The following is a 22,938-nucleotide window of genomic DNA, read 5'->3' on the forward strand; positions in this document are numbered from 1 at the left end:
AGCTCATTCAGTTCTCATTGCGCAGCTGTCAATTCTCATTGTGCAGCTCTGTCAATTCTCATTGCACAGCTCATTCAGTTCTCATTGCGCAGCTTTGTGAATTCTCATTGCGCAGCTCTGTGAATTCTCATTGCGCAGCTCTGTGAATTCTCATTGCGCAGCTCTGTGAATTCTCATTGCGCAGCTCATTCAGTTCTCATTGCGCAGCTCTGTCAATTCTCATTGCGCAGCTCATTCAGTTCTCATTGCACAGCTCTGTCAATTCTCATTGCGCGGCTCTGTCAATTCTCATTGCGCAGCGCATTCAGTTCTCATTGCGCGGCTCTGTCAATTCTCATTGCGCCGCTGTCAATTCTCATTGTGCAGCTCTGTCAATTCCCATTGCGCAGCTCATTCAGTTCTCATTGCGCAGCTGTCAATTCTCATTGTGCAGCTCTGTCAATTCTCATTGCACAGCTCATTCAGTTCTCATTGCGCAGCTCTGTCAATTCTCATTGCGCAGCTTTGTGAATTCTCATTGCGCAGCTCTGTCAATTCTCATTGCACAGCTCATTCAGTTCTCATTGCACAGCTCTGTCAATTCTCATTGCGCCGCAGTCAATTCTCATTGCGCCGCTGTCAATTCTCATTGCGCAGCTCTGTCAATTCTCATTGCGCAGCTCTGTCAATTCCCATTGCGCAGCTCATTCAATTCTCATTGCGCAGCTGTCAATTCTCATTGTGCAGCTCTGTCAATTCTCATTGCACAGCTCATTCAATTCTCATTGCGCAGCTGTCAATTCTCATTGTGCAGCTCTGTCAATTCTCATTGCGCAGCTCATTCAGTTCTCATTGCGCAGCTTTGTGAATTCTCATTGCGCAGCTCTGTGAATTCTCATTGCGCAGCTCATTCAGTTCTCATTGCACAGCTCTGTCAATTCTCTCGTATGGAGTTCCAAAAGTTGGAGCACATTTTTCAGATTACGATTCCCCACAAAGTATGGGCACACGGCATCAGTTTTGCCTGTAATTTGCCTGAAAAAATGCTCAATGAACGTTAAAAATAATGAACATAGGCACAGCATTGTTCAAACTACTTTCTTCTTATGTTTTTTATTTTTATTCTTTTAACCATTTCATGCATCAAAAGCTGTGAAGTGGCTAAAAGAAGTGACCGCTCTATTTTATAGGCAGCTTCTGCTTGAAAGCCGTCACCATTATATATAAAATCAAAAAACAAAGATGCCAGCAGCAGAGGAGTTACATTCTTGAAAATTTCTGGATTTCTTTTCCCATCAAACTTATAGCAGTTGTTCATCACTGATCGACTGCAGCCTACACAGTGCTCAGAGCATAAGAGTGGCGGTGAGTGGTGCCGGACCAGGATGTAAGTGTGCTTTTTTCAGATTTTATTTAGTACAGTGGGGGTATTGAATAGAATATGTCTGGCACTCCACAACCCCTTTGAAGTTAATTATTGTTGGAAGGAAACTGTAGCTACTTGGTGCGAGCGAGCAACATTCGCTAGAGCCGTCTCCTTGCACTTCTCCTCTAAAATCCTGTGCAGGTCATTTCTATAATGCATATCTTACAGATTCATATCAAATAATAACACTGCCTATAACAAGGTCACATTAAATTCATCAAACAGTTTTCAGAAAGATGGAAAGGCAGTGACCGTCAAGTGCAGAGATAAGATTTATACGAAGAAAGTAAGCCCACTGTAATATCTGTATTAATACAAGTCAATTAATAGTGCATTAGTCATCTACTATAGCATTGTGCTTTACAACTAATAAAATACTATTGATTTCTTTGCCACGATCTTTACTTTTTTTCTGGTTCTTTTAAAGGCAGAACACTTTCAGCATATCATATGGGTAGCATGGTGGCTCAGTGGTTAGCAAGGTGGCTTTTCAGTCCTGGGTTCACATCCCACCAAGGGCAAAATCTACAAGGACTCTGTAAAATCAACCCACGTTTGCGTGATTTTCCGATGGGTATTCTGGTTTTCTCCCACATGCCAAAGACAAAGGTGGGAAATTTAGTTTATGAACCCCAATGGGGACAGTGATGATAATGTCTGTAAAGCACTACGGGATCTGATGGTGATATAAAAGCAAGTAAAATAAATTAATATCATGATAGTGACATTATTCTCTAGTGATCCACCATTATTTCAAGCATGGCAACCAACAAAGAGGTCCAGCAGAAAGGGAGGCCCCTTCTCTGCCATGATGGGTTGTCTACAGAACTAGTGTCAGATATATCACATGTCTCTATGGGGTCTACTGTTTCATAACACATGTTTTTTTCCCACTAGTACCAGTTCTGGTCTGAAAAACAAATCTCTTTGTTTCCTATATGCAAATAACTGACTCTCTAAATTGTTTTTATGCAGTTTTTGCCTTTTGCTTAATTTTTCCACCTTTAAAATTTGCATTTATTTGTTGAAATATACCATAGGCAAAGCATGCTTACATGCACACACTGTGCTCTTATGCTCTTACCTGTTCCTAGAATGCAACCTTGGAGTCAAAGGCTTGCAGCAATCCTCACTAGAAGAACTTTTAGATTCAAAGAAACCACTTACTTGTCTTCCCAAGAATATAAACCTTAACCAACTAATCAACTCTTTTCTCAAACTTGTTCCCACATTTAAGAAATGAGCAGCTATCAAAACCACTTTTGATTTTAATGCTAGACAAAATATAAGTAAACAAAAAACAATTATATTGCTTAACAAAGAACACAATGAGGAAGCGAACTTACACAAAGAAAGTTCAGCTGCATCTACCTCCTCCCCCTCACATTTAGTGTTCTACACTAGACAAGAGGTTGTAAGAACTAAGGTTTCTAAAATTTCATAGTGATACTCCAGAAAGGTCATGATTAATTTCAAGTTGCTGGAATTGAGGAAAATGTGTACTATGTCTTTTCTCCTACTAAGAAAAATTACAAAGTCTCATGTATTCATATATTGATACCCATTTACTCGAAAAGTCTAAAGATTACAAATGTCATCCATTTTGTGAGTTTTGTATGATTCTATATTCACTTACATTTACAGAAAAGAGAATATGTTTTGGAAACTATTGGGTTATAATGATAAATATATTTTTTATGTTTCTATGTAATTTCAGTAGTATGAATTGTGTTTCTATATGGTAAACAGCTAGTAGCCTTAAATGGAACCTGCCACCAGGTTTTCCCAATATAAAGTACCTAAAAGCCCTCATTTACAGCATTTTAGTAAGCTGTATGTAAGTCCCCAACCACATCTGGATAGCATGAAAAATATCTTTTATTATACCCACATACAGTGCAGTCCACTCTGACGGGCATCTCTAGCCTTGATCTGGCGCCTCCTCCCTTACAATCACCATGCACCTTCCCCACTTCATGTGGATGACGTGTCCTAGGATACCCACTCAGTGTCTCCCATCGATGTCCTGGACAGGCGTCAAGTACTGTAGTGCACATGAAGGGCCAAAGATCCGGAAGTAAAGCTGACACATGCACACTACAGTACTTTACTTATGCCTGCAGGAGCACGACTGGGAGACACTGTGTGGATGACATAGGACACGTCAGCCACATGAAGTATGGAAGGATGACGGTGATTGCAAGGAAAGAGGAGCCAGATAAAAATCCAGAGATGGCTATCGGACAGGACCGCCCCGTATGGGGGTATAACAAGAGGTCTTTTTGTGCTATGCAGACGGGAGTGGTGACTTACATACAGCTTACTAAAATACTGCAAAATAGGCCTTAAAGGTGGCAGAGGTACTTTATATTGAGAAAATCTGATGATAGGATGCCTTTAAATTATCAAGTCATGGTTCTGTGTTATACATTATTCATTTATACAAATGTTTGAAGTATTGTACCTTTTAATTGATCTACTCTTTCTGTCTGTAAAGACTACTTCAAATTTCTGAATATATGTCATAAAAATAACCAGTAAATGCCTTTATAACAGGACTACAGTGCTACACCTGACACTCTAGCCACATAAGACACGTTGACACGCCAATAACAAAACACAACAAATCAGAAACAGTAAGAAGAAAAACTTACTTAATGTAGTAGGGCACTTTGTTTAGTGAAACGGATCGTTGCCATGGAAGCTGAACAGAGGCTATGAGTAGGAAGAATAGAAGAACTATTAGACATAATGGGAATAACAAAAAAAACAATATCATACAGTATAACCTAAATAGGTCATAACATATATTTTTAGATTGAGTAATTATAATGAGGTTCACAAAAAGGAAGTCACTAAAACATATCAAGAGGATTAACTTACAAAAAAATCAAAATAAATTACGCATTTATATACAAAATGTAAAAAAATAAAACTCCTCGCTGTCAGGGTGGTAAGATGTGCTTCCATGAGACTGCGGTTGTCAATCTGCATAAAGATTCCCTGTTGTTTCACTTTGCCTATATTATACTCGCCTATTGTATCCTCACCCATCCCTTGAAGATTGTGAGCTCTCGTGGGCAGGGTCCTCTCTCCTCCTGTACAGTCGTGACTTGTATTGTTTAAGATTATTATAGTTGTTTGTTATTATGTATACCCCTCTCCACATGTAAAGCGGCATGGAATAAATGGCGCTATAATAAATAATAATAATAATAATTACACATTGAAGATATTTGACGCAAATCAAATTTCATGGCCAAATTTGAGTAAGCTGTCAAATTTGAATGTTGGCTCCTCACTAGGGCACCTGGTTAAGAGAAACCATTTTTAAACATCCTTTGGGGAACTAAATGTAATAACAAGGATGTATTTCTTCCATACAGGGTCCTTCTCTAACAGCCAAAGTGAAGAGAGTCCAGAAAGAGTCAGCTTTGATTTGTAATGATTGTATTTGGATGCTACAGGACAAATTCTGAAAAGCACAATTAAATAGTAGACGCAACCATATACCTCAGCTCAATGTTATTAATTGTATTGACACAATGGGTACAGAAAGTATTCAGACCCCTTTAAATTTTTCACACTTTGTTTCATTGCAATCATTTGGTAAATTCAAAAAAGTTCATTTTTTTCTCATTAATGTACAATCTGAACCCCATTTTGACTGAAAAAAAAACAGAAATGTAGAAATTTTTGCAAATGTATTACAAAAGAAAAACTGAAATATCAAATGGTCATAAGTATTCAGATCCTTTGCTCAGACACTCATATTTAAGTCACATGCTGTCCATTTCCTTGTGATCCTCCTTGAGATGGTTCTACTCCTTCAATGGAGTCCAGCTGTGTTTAATTAAACTGATAGGACTTGATTTCTTAAAGGCACTCACCTGTCTATTAGACACAAAAACACACATGGGCCGTGCACACTGCAAACAAATCTGTATGACAGTGTTCACACCACCAAAAGACTGAAGCACAGAAAAATACAGTAAAACAAATGTAAAAATACTCTGTTGTAAAAAAGTACCAGTAAACAGCAAGTGCTAGTAAAAAGATGATAATAAAACAGGGTATTTAGCTGATATCTTTTTTGCAAAAAAAATGTATACTAAGCCGCTCTACCAAACGACAAGGTATACCCATCTTAGGGCAGGCCTAACTGATGTATTTAAACGCCTGATCATGTGTATAGTACCTGTATAAGCAGGATTCGGGCAGGCAACGTCCAATGTGGACACGCTATGGAAGACGGCTTTTGTGTACATGGCCCATAAGAGAGGGGTGGAACCTCCCCAGACTTGCTTTTCTGTCTATTTTTCCCCTTATCAGTGGGGGTGTCCACTTGGGGCCTGTCCTTGTTAGGCCTCTTTCACACTTCAGTTTTTTGCATCAGTTATAATTAGTGTTGAGCATTCCGATACCGCAAGTATCGGGTATCGGCCGATATCAGCGGTATCGGAATTCCGATACTTAATTCCGATACTTTTTTCATATCGGATTCCGGGATCGGAATCGGAATAGGAAGTTCCCATCATGCTATGAGCCTGTTTGCTTTGATTAAGCCAATGGGAATCCTCCGAAGTGTGGGCACATCCTGTTAGGCATGTAGGCATGTTAACTATTGGCATGGCTGTGATTGGCTGCCGAAATGATGTCATGATGCACTATAAAAGCCACCGCAGCCGCCATTTCTGGTCACTCTGCTGTGAATTCAGTTAGGGACAGGCTGCTGTAGAAGACTGTGAGGGACAGTTAGAAATAGCGATTCTAAAAACAATATTGTGCTTTATCCAGGCTACATAAACCACCACTGTAGCTTGCTTTTCCCTAGCAGCGCTGTTTTCACAGCTGTCTGCAAGGGCTGTGTGAGTGCAGCTCACGCTGTGGAGTGGGTCCTGCAGCCACGTCAGGCTGTAGGCCACCCAGTGTGATCACTGCTGCCTCATACATCTTTTATTTTTTGAGCTGCATTTTTTAAATAATTTCAATCTAGTGTGCTTCCATCCGTATCCATATACGTTGGTTGCAAACACTAGTAGTAGACAGCGGAGCCTTTCTGCAGCCTTTCAGTGCTAGTGTCCACTTTGCTGCACTGTTCACGGCTGTCTGAGAGGTCTCTGACTGTGTGTGAGTGCAGCTCACGCTGAGTAGTGTGTCCTGCAGCTACGTCTGGCTGTAGGACGCTCAGCGTGCGTCACTGCCTCACACATATTTTTATTTGAGTGCAGCTCATTTTTTCTTCTATTAGTGTGCATCCATCCGTCTCCATCTACGGTGGTTGCAAACACTATATAGGAGTACACAGCGGAGCCTTTCTGCAGCCTGTCAGTGCCAGTGCCCACTTAGCTGCACTGTTGACGGCTGTCTGAGAGGTCTCTGACTGTGTGTGAGTGCAGCTCACGCTGAGTAGAGTGTCCTGCAGCTACGTCTGGTTGTAGGACGCTCAACGTGCGTCACTGCCTCACACATATTTGTCTCTGAGTGCAGCTCATTTTTTCTTCTCCTATTAGTGTGCATCCATCCGTATCCATCAACATTGGTTGGTTGCAAACACTATATAGGAGTAGATAGAGGAGCCTTTTTTTCTGGCTTGTGCCCTGCCGGCGCAGCCAGATTAGTATTACCCAATTTTTTTGGAGCCTCATCTTTTGCATTGTAGGTTACCTGCCTGCATTGTAATAGCTCCAAAAAGTTGGTGATACTATCAGTTTCAATTCTTTGTTCTCATACTTTGAGTTTGTTTCAAACAAAGAAACCACATAAAAAGTTCACCAAACACTACATTTTGAACTTGTGTAGGCCACATCAGCTCCTATTAAAGTCTAGTCCACACACACACACTTCATAAAATTAGTGTTTCTTGTACCTGTAACCAGCTGTTCAGGAATAAGCACACTAAGGCCCCCCTTTGTCCTTTTTTGCCTATCTTAAGCAGTCTTGCAAGATGAAGAAGGCAGGGAGTAAGGCGCGGGGGCGTGGGCGTGGGCGTGGAGTTTCAGCAGGGAGAGGACGTGGGGATTCTGCAGGGAGAGGACGTGGGGATTCTACAGGTAGAGGACGTGGGGATTCTGGGCCTGCTGCGGGCACCAGTGGATCAGCATCCCCCAGTTTTAGCAGGCAACAGTCCTTTATGCGCAGCTTTGTAGGACCTCAACGTACCCCACTGCTGCGGGAGGAACAAATTGAAGCCGTTGTCGGATGGATGGCAGCTAACGCATCGACTTCAATTACTTCCGCATCCTCTCAGGGTCAGAGCACCGAAGAGCAACCATCTGTCTCTTCACCACCTGCCAAAGTGCCCAGGCAGTCAGAGAGACATGGACAGGAGCCATCACAATCTCTACTTCTGTTCTCGGAATCTGTTGGCTTGGAAAGAGGGGGCCAGCCAAGCAGCATTCCTGAATGTGAAGAAGAGGGAGTATGCAGTGATGCGCAACTTCTTTGTCCCTCTGAATCTGAAGAGGCGAGTGGGCCAGTGCCTATGGTCAGCACACCTCAGTACGCATCAGATGATGACGAGACTCAGTTGCCACTTTCTGGTGCGTACGGTGCTGGCGAGACAACCCCGGAGAAGCAGCTGTTTGAAGAGGGGAGGGAAGATGATGAGGTCCTTGACCCATCATGGCGTGAGCAACAGGAAGGTGGTGGGAGCAGCTCGGAGGAAGAGATTCCCCTACCGGCCAAAACAGGAGGCAGAGGGAGGGGGAAGACTTGGTTGCCTGTACCCTCCACTTCGGCACCCGTTAGGAGCATTCCTCCTTCCAAAGGCAAACCGGGCGCTCACAAGAGTTGCAGTGCGTGGTCCTTTTTTGACACAGTTGCAGATGACATTTGCTTTGTCAAATGCAAGCTGTGTCATCAGAGAGTCAAAAGAGGGAGAAATGTCAGCAACCTCAATACCACAAATATGTGGAAACATGTGCGCACCAAGCACGAGTTGGAGTTGCAGAGACACCCTCAAGACGTAGGCCAACGTACAGCACCACCTACCACCTCTTCAGTTCGTGTTGGGCCCTCTTCCTCCAGCTCACACACTGCTGGTTCGGCTTCCTCACAGGATCGCCAAGGAAGAACCTCTGCCACTGTTGTCCGGAGACCCTGTCAGATTCCACCCATAACAGCACGTTCCCATCCATCACAGCCATCGGTAGCACAGGCATGGGATAAAAGGCGCCCTTACTCGGCAAACCATCCCCGAGCACAGTCTCTGAATGCTGGCATTGCCAAACTTCTGGCAGTTGAAATGCTGTCATTCAGGCTGGTGGACACTGACACCTTCCGGGACTTAATGGCATTGGCAGTCCCCCAATACAACGTGCCCAGCCGCTTTTATTTCAGCAGGCGAGCCGTCCCTGCCCTGCAGAAACATGTTGAGGGCAAAATAAAACATGCGCTACTAAACGCCGTTAGTAGCAAGGTCCACCTGACCACCGATGCGTGGACCAGTAACCATGGACAGGGACGATACCTTTCCCTCACTGCCCACTGGGTCAATGTTGTGGAGCCGGGTACGGATCTGGAGAGTGGCGCTGTACGTGTTCTTCCAACGCCACGGATTGCAGGACTCCAGTCTGTACACATAGACTCCTCCTCCTACTCAAGTTCCTCAGAAACAGCAGAGCAGGAGCCTGTTACGACCGATATGAGCACAGCCGTGGCCAAACGTCAACAGGCTGTACTCAAATTAATTTCTTTGGGGAATCGAAGCCACACAGCGCAGGAGCTCTGGAATGCTATCAAGCTGGAGAGCGATGTGTGGTTTGGGCCAGCGAATCTCCAGCCGGGCTTGGTAGTGTGTGACAATGGCCGAAATCTGGTGGCAGCTCTTGGCCTAGGCAACCTCACACACATCCCATGTCTGGCACATGTTCTTAACTTGGTCGTGCAGAGCTTTCTGAGGGACTATCCGGATCTTGATGCACTGTTGCACAAGGTCCGCATAGAGTGCGCTCACTTGCGACGTTCCAGCACGGCAAGATCGCGCCTCGCTGCTCTGCAGCGACGATTTGGCCTTCCAGAACATCGCATCATATGTGACCTACCCACCCGGTGGAATTCAACGTTACATATGTTGGAGCGGTTGTGTGAGCAGCAGGCAGCAGTCATGGAGTACCAGCTGCATCAGGCGCAAACAAGTCGCACTGTGCGCCGTTCACACTTCAGCACCATTGAGTGGGCCTCTATGAAGGACATCTGCCTCGTTTTGCGTGCCTTCGATGAATCCACGCGGATGGCGAGTGCAGATGATGCACTAGTCAGCATGACTGTCCCCCTTATCTGCCTGCTTCAACAAACACTGCAAGCACTAAGGGATGAGGTTTCAGAAGAGGTGGAGGATGAGGAGTCCCAAATGCCATCTGCTTCTGGACAGTCTGCGCTACGTGTTTCCTCACAAAGGCCTAGGCAGGGGACACTTTGTGAGGAGGATGAGGAGGAGTCGATGGAGGAGGAAGACATCTCTCCAGAGGAGGGAGGTACACAAACCTCTACTCAGTATGTACAGCGAGGGTGGGGTGATGCAGAGCAGGTCGAGGTCACGCCTCAAACAGGGGACAGCGGTTCTTTGGCAGTTGGGAGTCTGCAGCACATGGTTGATTTCATGCTGCAGTGCCTGAGAAACGACCGCCGCATCGCCCACATTCTCGTCTCGGCTGATTATTGGGTGTACACCCTCCTAGATCCTCGCTACCGGGACAGCGTACAAAGGCTCATACCAACGTTGAACCGGGAGCGTAAAATGCGGGAGTACGAAGAGTCACTGGTGCAGTCCATAATGTTTTCCATTCCACCCGACAGCATTGTTGCAAGTGCTTTACAAAGCAGCTCTGTGCGTCGAGGCAGTGGAGGAAACTCTGCACAAAGAGGGAGCAGAGGCAGTGCCGCAGCACAAGGCAAGACCACTATGGCCCAAATGTGGCAAAGTTTTGTGTGTCCACCACAATTGTCTACACCATCAGCGACGCCTCGAGTCAGCAGGAGGCAACGCTTCCGTCAGATGGTGTCAGACTACATGTCTTGCCCTGTCGCTGTACTCCCAGATGGCTCTTCCCCCTTCAAGTTTTGGGTCTCTAAGCTGGATACATGGCCAGAGCTTAGCCAGTATGCATTGGAGGTGCTGGCTTGCCCTGCTGCCAGTGTATTATCGGAACGTGTCTTTAGTGCCGCAGGTGGTGTACTAACAGACCGTCGCACGCGACTATCTTCCGATAATGTTGACCGGCTGACTTTTCTGAAAATGAACAAGGCCTGGATCTCCAAAGACTTTGCCATTCCTCTTACAGACTAAATTAGTGGTTGGCAACTGTATCCAGGTCTGCTGGTGTGTTCATTTTTCTACCACCTGAACTATAATCCCTGTGCTTCAACACAGCCAGTTGTCGCTCAGATGTGTCGTCTGCACAGAGAAACACACTAGCTCCTGTGTTACTGGGGTTCAGTAATGCCAGCTGATCCCCTGCTGTGTGGACGGCAGAGTCACCAGCTCCATCAACATTCAAACCACTACTGATTTTTAACCGTGCCCAACTTAGGTCTCTGGCTCCACTGTCTCTACTATTTCCCCTGACCTCCAACCCCGCCATCTACATCTCTGAAGTGGCGTCAGCACAATCTACACTTGTTCCTGTGTTCCTGTGGCTCAGTCCCATCAGTTTATCCCCTGATGTGTGTCCGGCAAGGTCTCCTGCTCTGTCCACATTCCCATAACCAGTAGTGGGAATGAGGACAGAGCTGGCGAACTTGCCGGACAAACATCAGGGGATCAACTGATGGGACTGAGCACCAGTAACACAGGAACAAGTGTAGATTGTGCTGACGCCACTTCAGAGATGTAGCTGGCGGGGTTGGAGGCCAGGGTAAATAGTAGAGACAGTGGAGCCAGAGGCCTAAGTGGAGCATGGTTAGAATCAGTAGTAGTCCACAACCTCCATAAAAACCGCTGCCCATTGGCCTCTGCATGCGGCATGCGTAATCCTGGGCACCAACAGCGTCAGTTGGTGTTCAGAAGTGTCGTCTCCACAGAGCCAAACACATTCGTTCAAGTGTTAGTGGGGTTCAGCACTGCCAGCTGTTCCCCTGCTGTGGAGATGGCAAGTCTCCTGCTGCATTCACCTGCCAAAATCCAGTAGGCCCCAGCCTGCTCCTCGCCTAATCCTGGGCTCCAACAGCGTCAGTTGGTGTTCAGAAGTGTCGTCTCCACAGAGCCAAACACATTCGTTCAAGTGTTAGTGGGGTTCAGCACTGCCAGCTGTTCCCCTGCTGTGGAGATGGCAAGTCTCCTGCTGCCTTCACCTGCCAAAATCCAGTAGGCCCCAGCCTGCTCCTCGCCTAATCCTGGGCTCCAACAGCGTCAGTTGGTGTTCAGAAGTGTCGTCTCCACAGAGCCAAACACGTTCGTTCAAGTGTTAGTGGGGTTCAGCACTGCCAGCTGTTCCCCTGCTGTGGAGATGGCAAGTCTCCTGCTGCATTCACCTGCCAAAATCCAGTAGGCCCCAGCCTGCTCCTCGCCTAATCCTGGGCTCCAACAGCGTCAGTTGGTGTTCAGAAGTGTCGTCTCCACAGAACCAAACACGTTCGTTCAAGTGTTAGTGGGGTTCAGCACTGCCAGCTGTTCCCCTGCTGTGGAGATGGCAAGTCTCCTGCTGCCTTCACCTGCCAAAATCCAGTAGGCCCCAGCCTGCTCCTCGCCTAATCCTGGGCTCCAACAGCGTCAGTTGGTGTTCAGAAGTGTCGTCTCCACAGAACCAAACACATTCGTTCAAGTGTTAGTGGGGTTCAGCACTGCCAGCTGTTCCCCTGCTGTGGAGATGGCAAGTCTCCTGCTGCATTCACCTGCCAAAATCCAGTAGGCCCCAGCCTGCTCCTCGCCTAATCCTGGGCTCCAACAGCGTCAGTTGGTGTTCAGAAGTGTCGTCTCCACAGAACCAAACACGTTCGTTCAAGTGTTAGTGGGGTTCAGCACTGCCAGCTGTTCCCCTGCTGTGGAGATGGCAAGTCTCCTGCTGCCTTCACCTGCCAAAATCCAGTAGGCCCCAGCCTGCTCCTCGCCTAATCCTGGGCTCCAACAGCGTCAGTTGGTGTTCAGAAGTGTCGTCTCCACAGAACCAAACACGTTCGTTCAAGTGTTAGTGGGGTTCAGCACTGCCAGCTGTTCCCCTGCTGTGGAGATGGCAAGTCTCCTGCTGCCTTCACCTGCCAAAATCCAGTAGGCCCCAGCCTGCTCCTCGCCTAATCCTGGGCTCCAACAGCGTCAGTTGGTGTTCAGAAGTGTCGTCTCCACAGAACCAAACACGTTCGTTCAAGTGTTAGTGGGGTTCAGCACTGCCAGCTGTTCCCCTGCTGTGGAGATGGCAGTCTCTCCTGCTGTCTCCGCATTACAAAGACAGTAGGCCTCTGCCTACACCCTCCTATTTCCTGGGCTTCAACACAGCCAGTTGTAGTTCGGAAGTGCCGTCCACACGGAAAGAGACACTTGCTCCCGTGTCTCAGTGGGGTTCAGTAACGTCAGCTGATCCCCTGCTGTGTGGATGGCAGTCTCTCCTGCTGTAAACTCATTCAAAATACAGTAGGCCTCTGCCTACACCCTCCTATTTCCTGGGCTTCAACACAGCCAGTTGTAGTTCGGAAGTGCCGTCCACACGGAAAGAGATACTTGCTCCCGTGTCTCAGTGGGGTTCAGTAACGTCAGCTGATCCCCTGCTGTGTGGATGGCAGTCTCTCCTGCTGTAAACTCATTCAAAATACAGTAGGCCTCTGCCTACACCCTCCTATTTCCTGGGCTTCAACACAGCCAGTTGTAGTTCGGAAGTGCCGTCCACACGGAAAGAGACACTTGCTCCCGTGTCTCAGTGGGGTTCAGTAACGTCAGCTGATCCCCTGCTGTGTGGATGGCAGTCTCTCCTGCTGTCACCTCATTCAAAATTCAGTAGGCCTCTGCCTACACCCTCCTATTTCCTGGGCTTCAACACAGCCAGTTGTAGTTCGGAAGTGCCGTCCACACGGAAAGAGATACTTGCTCCCGTGTCTCAGTGGGGTTCAGTAACGTCAGCTGATCCCCTGCTGTGTGGATGGCAGTCTCTCCTGCTGTAAACTCATTCAAAATACAGTAGGCCTCTGCCTACACCCTCCTATTTCCTGGGCTTCAACACAGCCAGTTGTAGTTCGGAAGTGCCGTCCACACGGAAAGAGATACTTGCTCCCGTGTCTCAGTGGGGTTCAGTAACGTCAGCTGATCCCCTGCTGTGTGGATGGCAGTCTCTCCTGCTGTAAACTCATTCAAAATACAGTAGGCCTCTGCCTACACCCTCCTATTTCCTGGGCTTCAACACAGCCAGTTGTAGTTCGGAAGTGCCGTCCACACGGAAAGAGACACTTGCTCCCGTGTCTCAGTGGGGTTCAGTAACGTCAGCTGATCCCCTGCTGTGTGGATGGCAGTCTCTCCTGCTGTCACCTCATTCAAAATTCAGTAGGCCTCTGCCTACACCCTCCTATTTCCTGGGCTTCAACACAGCCAGTTGTAGTTCGGAAGTGCCGTCCACACGGAAAGAGATACTTGCTCCCGTGTCTCAGTGGGGTTCAGTAACGTCAGCTGATCCCCTGCTGTGTGGATGGCAGTCTCTCCTGCTGTAAACTCATTCAAAATACAGTAGGCCTCTGCCTACACCCTCCTATTTCCTGGGCTTCAACACAGCCAGTTGTAGTTCGGAAGTGCCGTCCACACGGAAAGAGATACTTGCTCCCGTGTCTCAGTGGGGTTCAGTAACGTCAGCTGATCCCCTGCTGTGTGGATGGCAGTCTCTCCTGCTGTAAACTCATTCAAAATACAGTAGGCCTCTGCCTACACCCTCCTATTTCCTGGGCTTCAACACAGCCAGTTGTAGTTCGGAAGTGCCGTCCACACGGAAAGAGACACTTGCTCCCGTGTCTCAGTGGGGTTCAGTAACGTCAGCTGATCCCCTGCTGTGTGGATGGCAGTCTCTCCTGCTGTCACCTCATTCAAAATTCAGTAGGCCTCTGCCTACACCCTCCTATTTCCTGGGCTTCAACACAGCCAGTTGTAGTTCGGAAGTGCCGTCCACACGGAAAGAGATACTTGCTCCCGTGTCTCAGTGGGGTTCAGTAACGTCAGCTGATCCCCTGCTGTGTGGATGGCAGTCTCTCCTGCTGTCACCTCATTCAAAATTCAGTAGGCCTCTGCCTACACCCTCCTATTTCCTGGGCTTCAACACAGCCAGTTGTAGTTCGGAAGTGCCGTCCACACGGAAAGAGATACTTGCTCCCGTGTCTCAGTGGGGTTCAGTAACGTCAGCTGATCCCCTGCTGTGTGGATGGCAGTCTCTCCTGCTGTAAACTCATTCAAAATACAGTAGGCCTCTGCCTACACCCTCCTATTTCCTGGGCTTCAACACAGCCAGTTGTAGTTCGGAAGTGCCGTCCACACGGAAAGAGATACTTGCTCCCGTGTCTCAGTGGGGTTCAGTAACGTCAGCTGATCCCCTGCTGTGTGGATGGCAGTCTCTCCTGCTGTAAACTCATTCAAAATACAGTAGGCCTCTGCCTACACCCTCCTATTTCCTGGGCTTCAACACAGCCAGTTGTAGTTCGGAAGTGCCGTCCACACGGAAAGAGACACTTGCTCCCGTGTCTCAGTGGGGTTCAGTAACGTCAGCTGATCCCCTGCTGTGTGGATGGCAGTCTCTCCTGCTGTCACCTCATTCAAAATTCAGTAGGCCTCTGCCTACACCCTCCTATTTCCTGGGCTTCAACACAGCCAGTTGTAGTTCGGAAGTGCCGTCCACACGGAAAGAGATACTTGCTCCCGTGTCTCAGTGGGGTTCAGTAACGTCAGCTGATCCCCTGCTGTGTGGATGGCAGTCTCTCCTGCTGTAAACTCATTCAAAATACAGTAGGCCTCTGCCTACACCCTCCTATTTCCTGGGCTTCAACACAGCCAGTTGTAGTTCGGAAGTGCCGTCCACACGGAAAGAGATACTTGCTCCCGTGTCTCAGTGGGGTTCAGTAATGTCAGCTGATCCCCTGCTGTGTGGATGGCAAAGTCTCCTGCTGCCTACACAGTCGTACCACTACTGATTTTTAACCGTGCTCCAATTAGGCCTGTGGCTCCACTGTCTCTCGTATTTCCCCTGTCCTCCAACCCTGCCAGTTACAGCTCCGAAGTGGCGTCTGCACAATCCACACTTGTTCCTGTGTTACAGGTGTTCAGTCCGATCAGTTAATCCCCTGATGTGTGTCCGGCAATGTCGCCTGCTCTGTCCACATTCCCATTATCGGAATGTGGACAGAGCAGGCGACATTGCCGGACACACATCAGGGGATTAACTGACCGGACTGAACACCTGTAACACAGGAACAAGTGTGGATTGTGCAGACGCCACTTCGGAGCTGTAACTGGCGGGGTTGGAGGACAGGGGAAATACGAAAATCAGTGAATCCACAGGCCTAAGTGGAGCTTGGTTCAAATTAGTAGTCTACAACCGATCTTAAAATTTCTTCAATGCAGCCTAAGCCTGCTCCGTGCTTGTCCCTGGGCTTCAACACAGCCAGTTGTTGCTCGGAAGTGCCGTCTTCACAGAGTAAAACACTAGCTCCTGTGTTTGTGGGGTTCAGTAACGTCAGCTGTTCCCCTGCTGTTTTGATGGCAATCTGTCCTGCTGCCTCCCAATTGACAGCACATCAGGCCTCAGCCTGCTAAGTGCTTGTCCTGGGCTCCAACATCGCCAGTTGCTGCTCATAACTGACTTTGGCACGGGTACTCCCTCCTGCCCAGCTTGGTTCCAGCCCTGCCTGCTGTTTCCGGGAAGTGTCAATGTCAGTTTGCCACCCCAAGTTGCCATGTCGTGTTGCGGTTGGGTTAGCCGAGGCTAGGGTGCCAGCAGTTTAGGTGCTTCCTATGTGGACTGCGGGTTCTGGTAAGAAAGGTTTGTTCCATAGTGCCAGTAGGACAAGCACCCCCTGTAGGACTGTGTGATTCGGTAACTGCGGCCAGCTTGCGGCATGCCAACTTTGCTTTTCAGGGGTAACTTCTGATACCCCTCCGGGTTCCAGCACCGTCAGCTGGTTCTCATCAGAGCCTTTGGCCTAGGTGCCTCCATCTCGGTATCCGAGTTCCAGCAACGTCTGCTGGTCCTTGGTAGTGCTTTGTAGCACAGGTACCTCCTGCTTAGTAACCGGGTTCCAGCACCGTCAGCTGGTCCTCGGTTGTGCCATTGGCTCTTATTCCTTCTGCTGCCCCTCCGGGTGCCAGCACTGTCAGCTGGTCCTCGCTATTTCCATTTGCTCTTGCAGCTTATGCTACCCCTCCGGGTTCCAGCACCGTCAGCTGGTTCTCGTCAGAGCCTTTGGCCTAGGTGCCTCCATCTCGGTATCCGAGTTCCGGCAACGTCTGCTGGTCCTTGGTAGTGCTTTGTAGCACAGGTACCTCCTGCTTAGTAACCGGGTTCCAGCACCGTCAGCTGGTCCTCGGTTGTGCCATTGGCTCTTATTCCTTCTGCTGCCCCTCCGGGTGCCAGCACTGTCAGCTGGTCCTCGCTATTTCCATTTGCTCTTGCAGCTTATGCTACCCCTCCGGGTTCCAGCACCGTCAGCTGGTTCTCGTCAGAGCGTTTGGCCTAGGTGCCTCCATCTCGGTATCCGAGTTCCGGCAACGTCTGCTGGTCCTTGGTAGTGCTTTGTAGCACAGGTACCTCCTGCTTAGTAACCGGGTTCCAGCACCGTCAGCTGGTCCTCGGTAGTGCCATTGGCTCTTGTTCCTTCTGCTGCCCCTCCGGGTGCCAGTACCGTCAGCTGGTTCAAGAGGACAAAGAACAGGAAGACAACCACCAAGATGCAGAACAACAAGAGAGAGAAGACAAAGAAGCATAAAAAAAACAAAGCAGAAGAACATTAAGCATAAGACTAATACTCTGAGCAAATGATATTATCTTATTTATAAGCAGAAGAAGACTAAGCAGTGTATGGGGGTGAGTCCGTTCCTCCTCGTGGTGCCCCTGGAAAAGGCCTGCTTCTGCAGGCCAAACTGAACGCGGACAAATCCTGTTGTAAATCTTTTGTGACAGGCAGAACGGAAGGTGTAAACTTCTAACTTTTCTAGATAACAACTACAGGAATGCCTGACACAAACAAGAATATGATGAAGAAGAATAGGAAGAAGATGAAGAAGCTGAATATGTAGAATAATAATTGTTGAATAAGAAGAATATGAAGAATGTAAGAAAAGGAAGAAGAAGAAGAAGAAGAAGAAGAAGAAGAAGAAGAAGAATGTAAAAAAAGGAAGTAGAAGAAGAAGAAGAAGAATGTAAAAAAAGGAATAAGAAGAAGAATGTAAAAAAAGGAAGTAGAAGAAGAAGAAGAAGAATGTAAAAAAAGGAAGTAGAAGAAGAAGAAGAAGAATGTAAAAAAAGGAAGTAGAAGAAGAAGACATACATGTCTGGCAAAATATAAATGAGGCTAACATAGTCAATATCTTTGTAACTCCTAACATCTTTAAAAAAAAAAGTTTAATTCCTGCTATTCCATTTGATTGGGCTAAACCTCTATGGCTTTAATGTCTCCTCCACCTCCCACAATACATTCTACATTATTCTTAGTTGTTTTTCTTCATGTAGAATTAACCTACAAGGAAAGAAAGGGTTTTTTTTAATTCCGATATTTTGGCCCCATTGACTTGCATTGGTTCCCGGTATCGGAATCGGCGATACCGATACTTTTTTTTAAGATCGGCCGATCCATTCCGATCCGATATTTTCAAGTATCGGCTGGTATCGCTCAACTCTAGTTATAATCCGCCAAAAAGGCAGACAAGCGGATCCGTTCTAAACTGATGTGAACGGATGGCACAGGATCCGTTTTCAGACGGATCCTGAAAATGAAGAAATTTAAAGGAATCGCTGGCCGGGGAGAGAGAGAGAGAGAGAGAGAGAGAATTTTTTTTGTCCGGCACCCAGAAAGAAATTCAGGTTAATTCAGTGTTTGCAGGATCCGCCAGAGAAAAAAACCTTACAAGCTCCGTTTTGAAATTTTTGAGGATGGTGACGGACAGCAACTTTTGGCGGATCCTCACAAAAAACGGATGTAACGGACAGCAATCCGTCACAATCCGCCATTAATGCAAGTCAATGGGAAAAAAACGGATCCTCAAAAAAAAATTGAGGATCCGTTTTTTTTCAAAACCTGGCGGATTGTGACTGATTGTAAAAAACGGAAGTGTGAAAGAGGCCTTAGACTGCGGAGACCCGTGTGTCGTAAACGGTGCCTTCCCTCCTCCAACCAATCCAGAAATGACAACGCAAATAAGCCTAGATGGGATGGGTTGAAACGGGTCGGTCACAGTTTATTAATTTGATAAGCGGGGAGAGGGCAATTACGTTTTGCAACGTACTCACCGCTGGGGGCCCAGTCTGCGACGGACAGGCGGGCAGCCAATGAGCGGCTACAGAACTTTTGCACCTCCCTCAAATTACGCTACGGAGGATCAGGTGTACTACCTTGACACTTGACTCCGACCCCCACCCGTCAGCATTAGGGCCTGTTCGATTCCGTCTTGCAGAAATGACAGAAATATGTCAAGCCCAATGTCCATGAGATGAATACCGTCGGACCTTAGTAACCTTGAGTTGTTGCCTTCCAGTTGGTAGTGATGAACTACGATGCCATATTTTCCCTTTACGAATCTTGCCACTCTCAGGTTGACCTTTCTTCTTGATCGTTCTATGGCTTTTGGGTCCTTGGCTCCGTGCCAGACAACTCGTGGCACTATCTCCGACCATACTAATGTCATATCCGGTAACAGATAGAAAAAGTGCTCGATATCGGCTGTAATCATTGAACTGAGCTTGACACATCTCCGTTTACCCAGGTCGTTGCCGCCGGCATGCAAGACTAGTATCAATGGCGCTTCGGCCCTCTTAGCGATGTCGACTACTTCTGGGAAGATCTTTTGCCATTGTAGCCCTCTTATCCCTCTCCAGTTGACCTCTATGTTCCGGAAGCCTAAATTTACACTGCCCGGCCGATGTTCGGCCCTTTTCTTAGCCCAGTGGACGTACGAGTGTCCGACCACCCAAACTACAAGTTTTTGGACGCCTGAAAAAAGACAATATGTTACTTGAGCAAGTCGGGCCTTATGTATCTGGCGAAGCATGCGGATTTCCTTCGACCCAATCGCTGCACTTCGGCCTCTAGAATCCTGGCCTTAGCTGCTTCGGAAGGAATGTCTGCCGTATTCCGACGGGTCAACGCCAGCTGCCTCGAGACACCGATTGAAAATCATGTGGAACTGGTATTTTGTAAGGGGGGACCCGTCTGTATGTGACAGAAAGAATCTACTTGCGTGTCTTACTGCCGTGTAACGTTGGACTATGCTAAGTGGGCACATGGCACCATCCGACGACTTAACGAGGACCCACGTCCCTCTACTGGTGGGGTCGCATTTGGATTTGCGCATCCTTATGCGCAGTGCGTCGCTACATACGACGAGGTCTCCGTTGATTAGGCCGCCTTCCGACGAAGTTTTTTGTCCGCGGTACGAGCTCGCTAATACGAAGTGCTCTGAAAAAGGCGATGGCGAACGCAGCTGATAATAGGATTGACTCGTATTGGGACGTGCACACCGATGGGGAAATTGCGATAATATCGTGCAATAGCCTCAAAGAAATGTGACGACGACACTCCTGACTAGGTTGAAGTCTCTTCCAGCCTTTAACGGCTTGTCTGATGAAAAAATATTTCGTCATGTACGCCCACCCCATTAGCTGGAAGAAAAAGGCTATTCCCGAAAGATGGCGCTGCGCCGACGTTCCTGATGCGCCTCTTTATCTAAGTGTATTCAAGAGGTCAACCAGCACCTCGCATCTCGCCCGATGCACCTATCGACCGGTCTTCCGTGGATTAAAGAGCACCACTCGTGCCCAAACTTATCGTAACCCTGCCAGGTAGCCAGAGTAACTGATGCGCGGATCAGTGGCATCATTGATTGGCTACCGTGTCCAAAAGGAGTGCTGGACACTGGACACCCTGTGGTTGCGCGTTGAGGAGGAGAGCTTTGAAGGCCTGCCAATTGGAAAATAACAGAGAGTTAACAAGGTTATCATCGACCACCGACATTACTGTGGCGCGACACCAGATGTTGTGTTTTAAGCATAGTAATGCTAGGCGGCGCCGGAGTGCGAGTAAAGGTGGGGATGCTGAAGGCATGCTGTTTAAGCTCTTTGCTGTGCCGGGGTGTTTAGTTAAGAATCTGATGTTTCTGTTCTCTAGTTGTGTGCCCCAGAGTTCAACTGCTGTTACTATTGCAAAGACTTCTAGCATCGCATGGTCGCGGCCCCAGCCGTCTGTGATTCCATAATGCTTGCCAGCTGCCTTTGCACCACTGGTCTTGGTAGATTGCCACAAAACCGTCTCTGAGACTTCCTCCTGCTGCTAATCCTAAATCTATGCTTAGCGTTTCTCGAGCCATAACGCAGGTATGTCCGTTGTAGGAATTTAGGAATGTTTTCCAGACTAGCAAGTCTTCCTTCAGTTTGCGAGTGAGCCTAATTGTATGGCCTGGCTGGGAGATGCCTTTCGTTGTCAGCGATAAACGGGGTGAAAAGGCTCTGCCCGCCGGCATTACGCGGCAAGCGAAATTGAGTAAACCTAGCAGGGACTGGATCTGATGGAGGGTGACTTTTTTTTAACACCGTAGATGTTTTCTATCATTTGCAGAGTTCTTTGCAATTTGTCCTCTGGCAATCTAAAAACCATTGCGCTGGTATCTATTTCGATACCGAGGAAAGGCAGCACATTACACGGGCTGACTGTTTTTTCGTTATAGAGCGGTACGCCGAAATGACTGGTTAGGAACTTAAATTTTTGGAGGAGGAAGGAGCAGAGTTTAGAGCCTTTTGGTCCGACGAACAGGAAATCGTCGAGGTAATGAACTGTGGAATTGCTGCTGGTTTCGTAGCGTACTACCCAGTCCAGGAAAGTACTGAAAAGCTTGAAATAGTGACAGGAGATGGAGCAGCCCATCGGCAGGCACCTATCAAAGTAAAAGAGCTGGTCCACCTTACAACCTAAAAGGTGGAAGCACTCGGGGTGAACGGGTAATAGGCGGATCGCTGACTCTATGTCCGATTTGCCAGCAGGGCACCGGGCCCGGCTGTCCGTCCGCACGAGTGCCCTGTCAAATGACGCATAGGTTATGGACGCTTCTTCTGGGAGTATTGCGCCGTTTACCGAGTTGCCTTTGGGGTATCAGAGGTGATGTATTAACCGATATTTTCCCAGCTCTTTTTTAGGGACGATGCCTAAGGGTGAGATTCTGAAATTTTTGAAGGGTAGTGATGTAAATGGGCTGAAGAAACCGGCTTTGAAACCGTGATCGAGCTGCTGCGCTGCCTCTTTATTGGGGTGGAGGCTTAGCCAGGGGGCTATTGCGGATATGTTCACCAGGGTTATACCTTGTGGGTGCTTGGCGTGTACACCTTGCCGCAGGGTGTCCTCCTCCGCAGGCGGAGCAGTCGTGCTTATATCTACAGGCCCCGTGGAAGCGGCAGTACCCCTCGTTATACAACAAGCAGGCCTCTGGTCTCCGTACGACCACTGAATTTTGGCCTGCGGTGGCTGGGTAATTAGTTGCCGACGACGAAAATGGGGGCTGTTTTTGGGATAGCATGAGTCTTAAACAAAAGGCCGTCGCTTTTACGCCCCAGCCGTGGTCAGGTTGCATGGCCAACCGCCTGCGGAATTCTTCGTCATACCGCTTCCAAGCTGAACCGCCGTGAGACTTATATGAGTTATATACTAGGTCCTGGTAGATAAATAGCTCGGAACAGCGTTCCGGGTGTTTCTGACCCATAATGCAGCCTAGGACTGCGAAGGCCTGGAGCCAGTTGTTCATAGTCTGGGCTATTCTTGTTCTGCTTCTTTTGTACCCTGTCCGCCTTTCGTTATCTATGGACTGTTGGTCTGCTGATAATAGCGACCATATATCCACGTAATTGTTATCCCATATTTTCTGTTTTATCTCAAGATCTACGTGATTGCCTAGGGGGGTAATACCGCAGAAAAAGTGTCTTTGTGGAGGCTAGCTGATTGGATTGTCCTTGCGTCGGTTGATCCGGCAGGGCGAGTCAGCTGGTGGACTAGCGCTCTGATGGTGGATGCTAAATTGCCTTCTCCTGCGATGTGTGTGGCGTGGTGCTCGCAGAGTTCGGAACACTTACCGCCGTCTGACGCAGGCCGATTGTCTCCCTGTGGCAGAGGGACTCTGACTTCCGTCGTTGCGTCAGCTGGTGGACTAGCGCTCTGATGGTGGATGCTAAATTGCCTTCTCCTGCGATGTGTGTGGCGTGGTGCTCGCTGAGTTCGGAACACTTACCGCTGTCTGACGCAGGCCGATTGTCTCCCGGTGGCAGAAGGACTCTGACTTCCATCGTTGCGGCGACTTGTTGCGTGCAGGAAGCCCAGGGAGGTGGAGATGGGGTTCCCTGGCAGGTAGCCACTGACGCAGTGCATGATTGTAGGCAGCCGTG

At 48.1% G+C, this 22,938-nt stretch overlaps 1 protein-coding gene across 7 annotated transcripts in view; it reads right to left on the reverse strand.

Moving 5' to 3' along the window:
- Nucleotides 1–22,938, reverse strand: part of UTRN (utrophin) — an 897,027-nt gene that overhangs the window by 205,801 nt on the left and 668,288 nt on the right. For 4 of the 7 annotated variants that reach the window (XM_073557627.1, XM_073557625.1, XM_073557626.1 and 1 more), the window contains 2 exons: nt 4,060–4,120; nt 2,490–2,546 (listed from right to left, as the gene is read on the reverse strand). In XM_073557627.1, the coding sequence (XP_073413728.1) occupies nt 2,490–2,546; nt 4,060–4,120 (118 nt within the window). The remainder of the gene's footprint in view (nt 1–2,489; nt 2,547–4,059; nt 4,121–22,938) is intronic. The other 3 variants (XM_073557629.1, XM_073557628.1, XM_073557631.1) reach the window with 1 other exon arrangement.

This window comes from Dendrobates tinctorius, unplaced genomic scaffold (assembly GCF_039654945.1).
Source record: "Dendrobates tinctorius isolate UK_male_01 unplaced genomic scaffold, ASM3965494v1 ptg000250l, whole genome shotgun sequence".
Taxonomy (NCBI): Eukaryota; Metazoa; Chordata; class Amphibia; order Anura; family Dendrobatidae; genus Dendrobates; species Dendrobates tinctorius.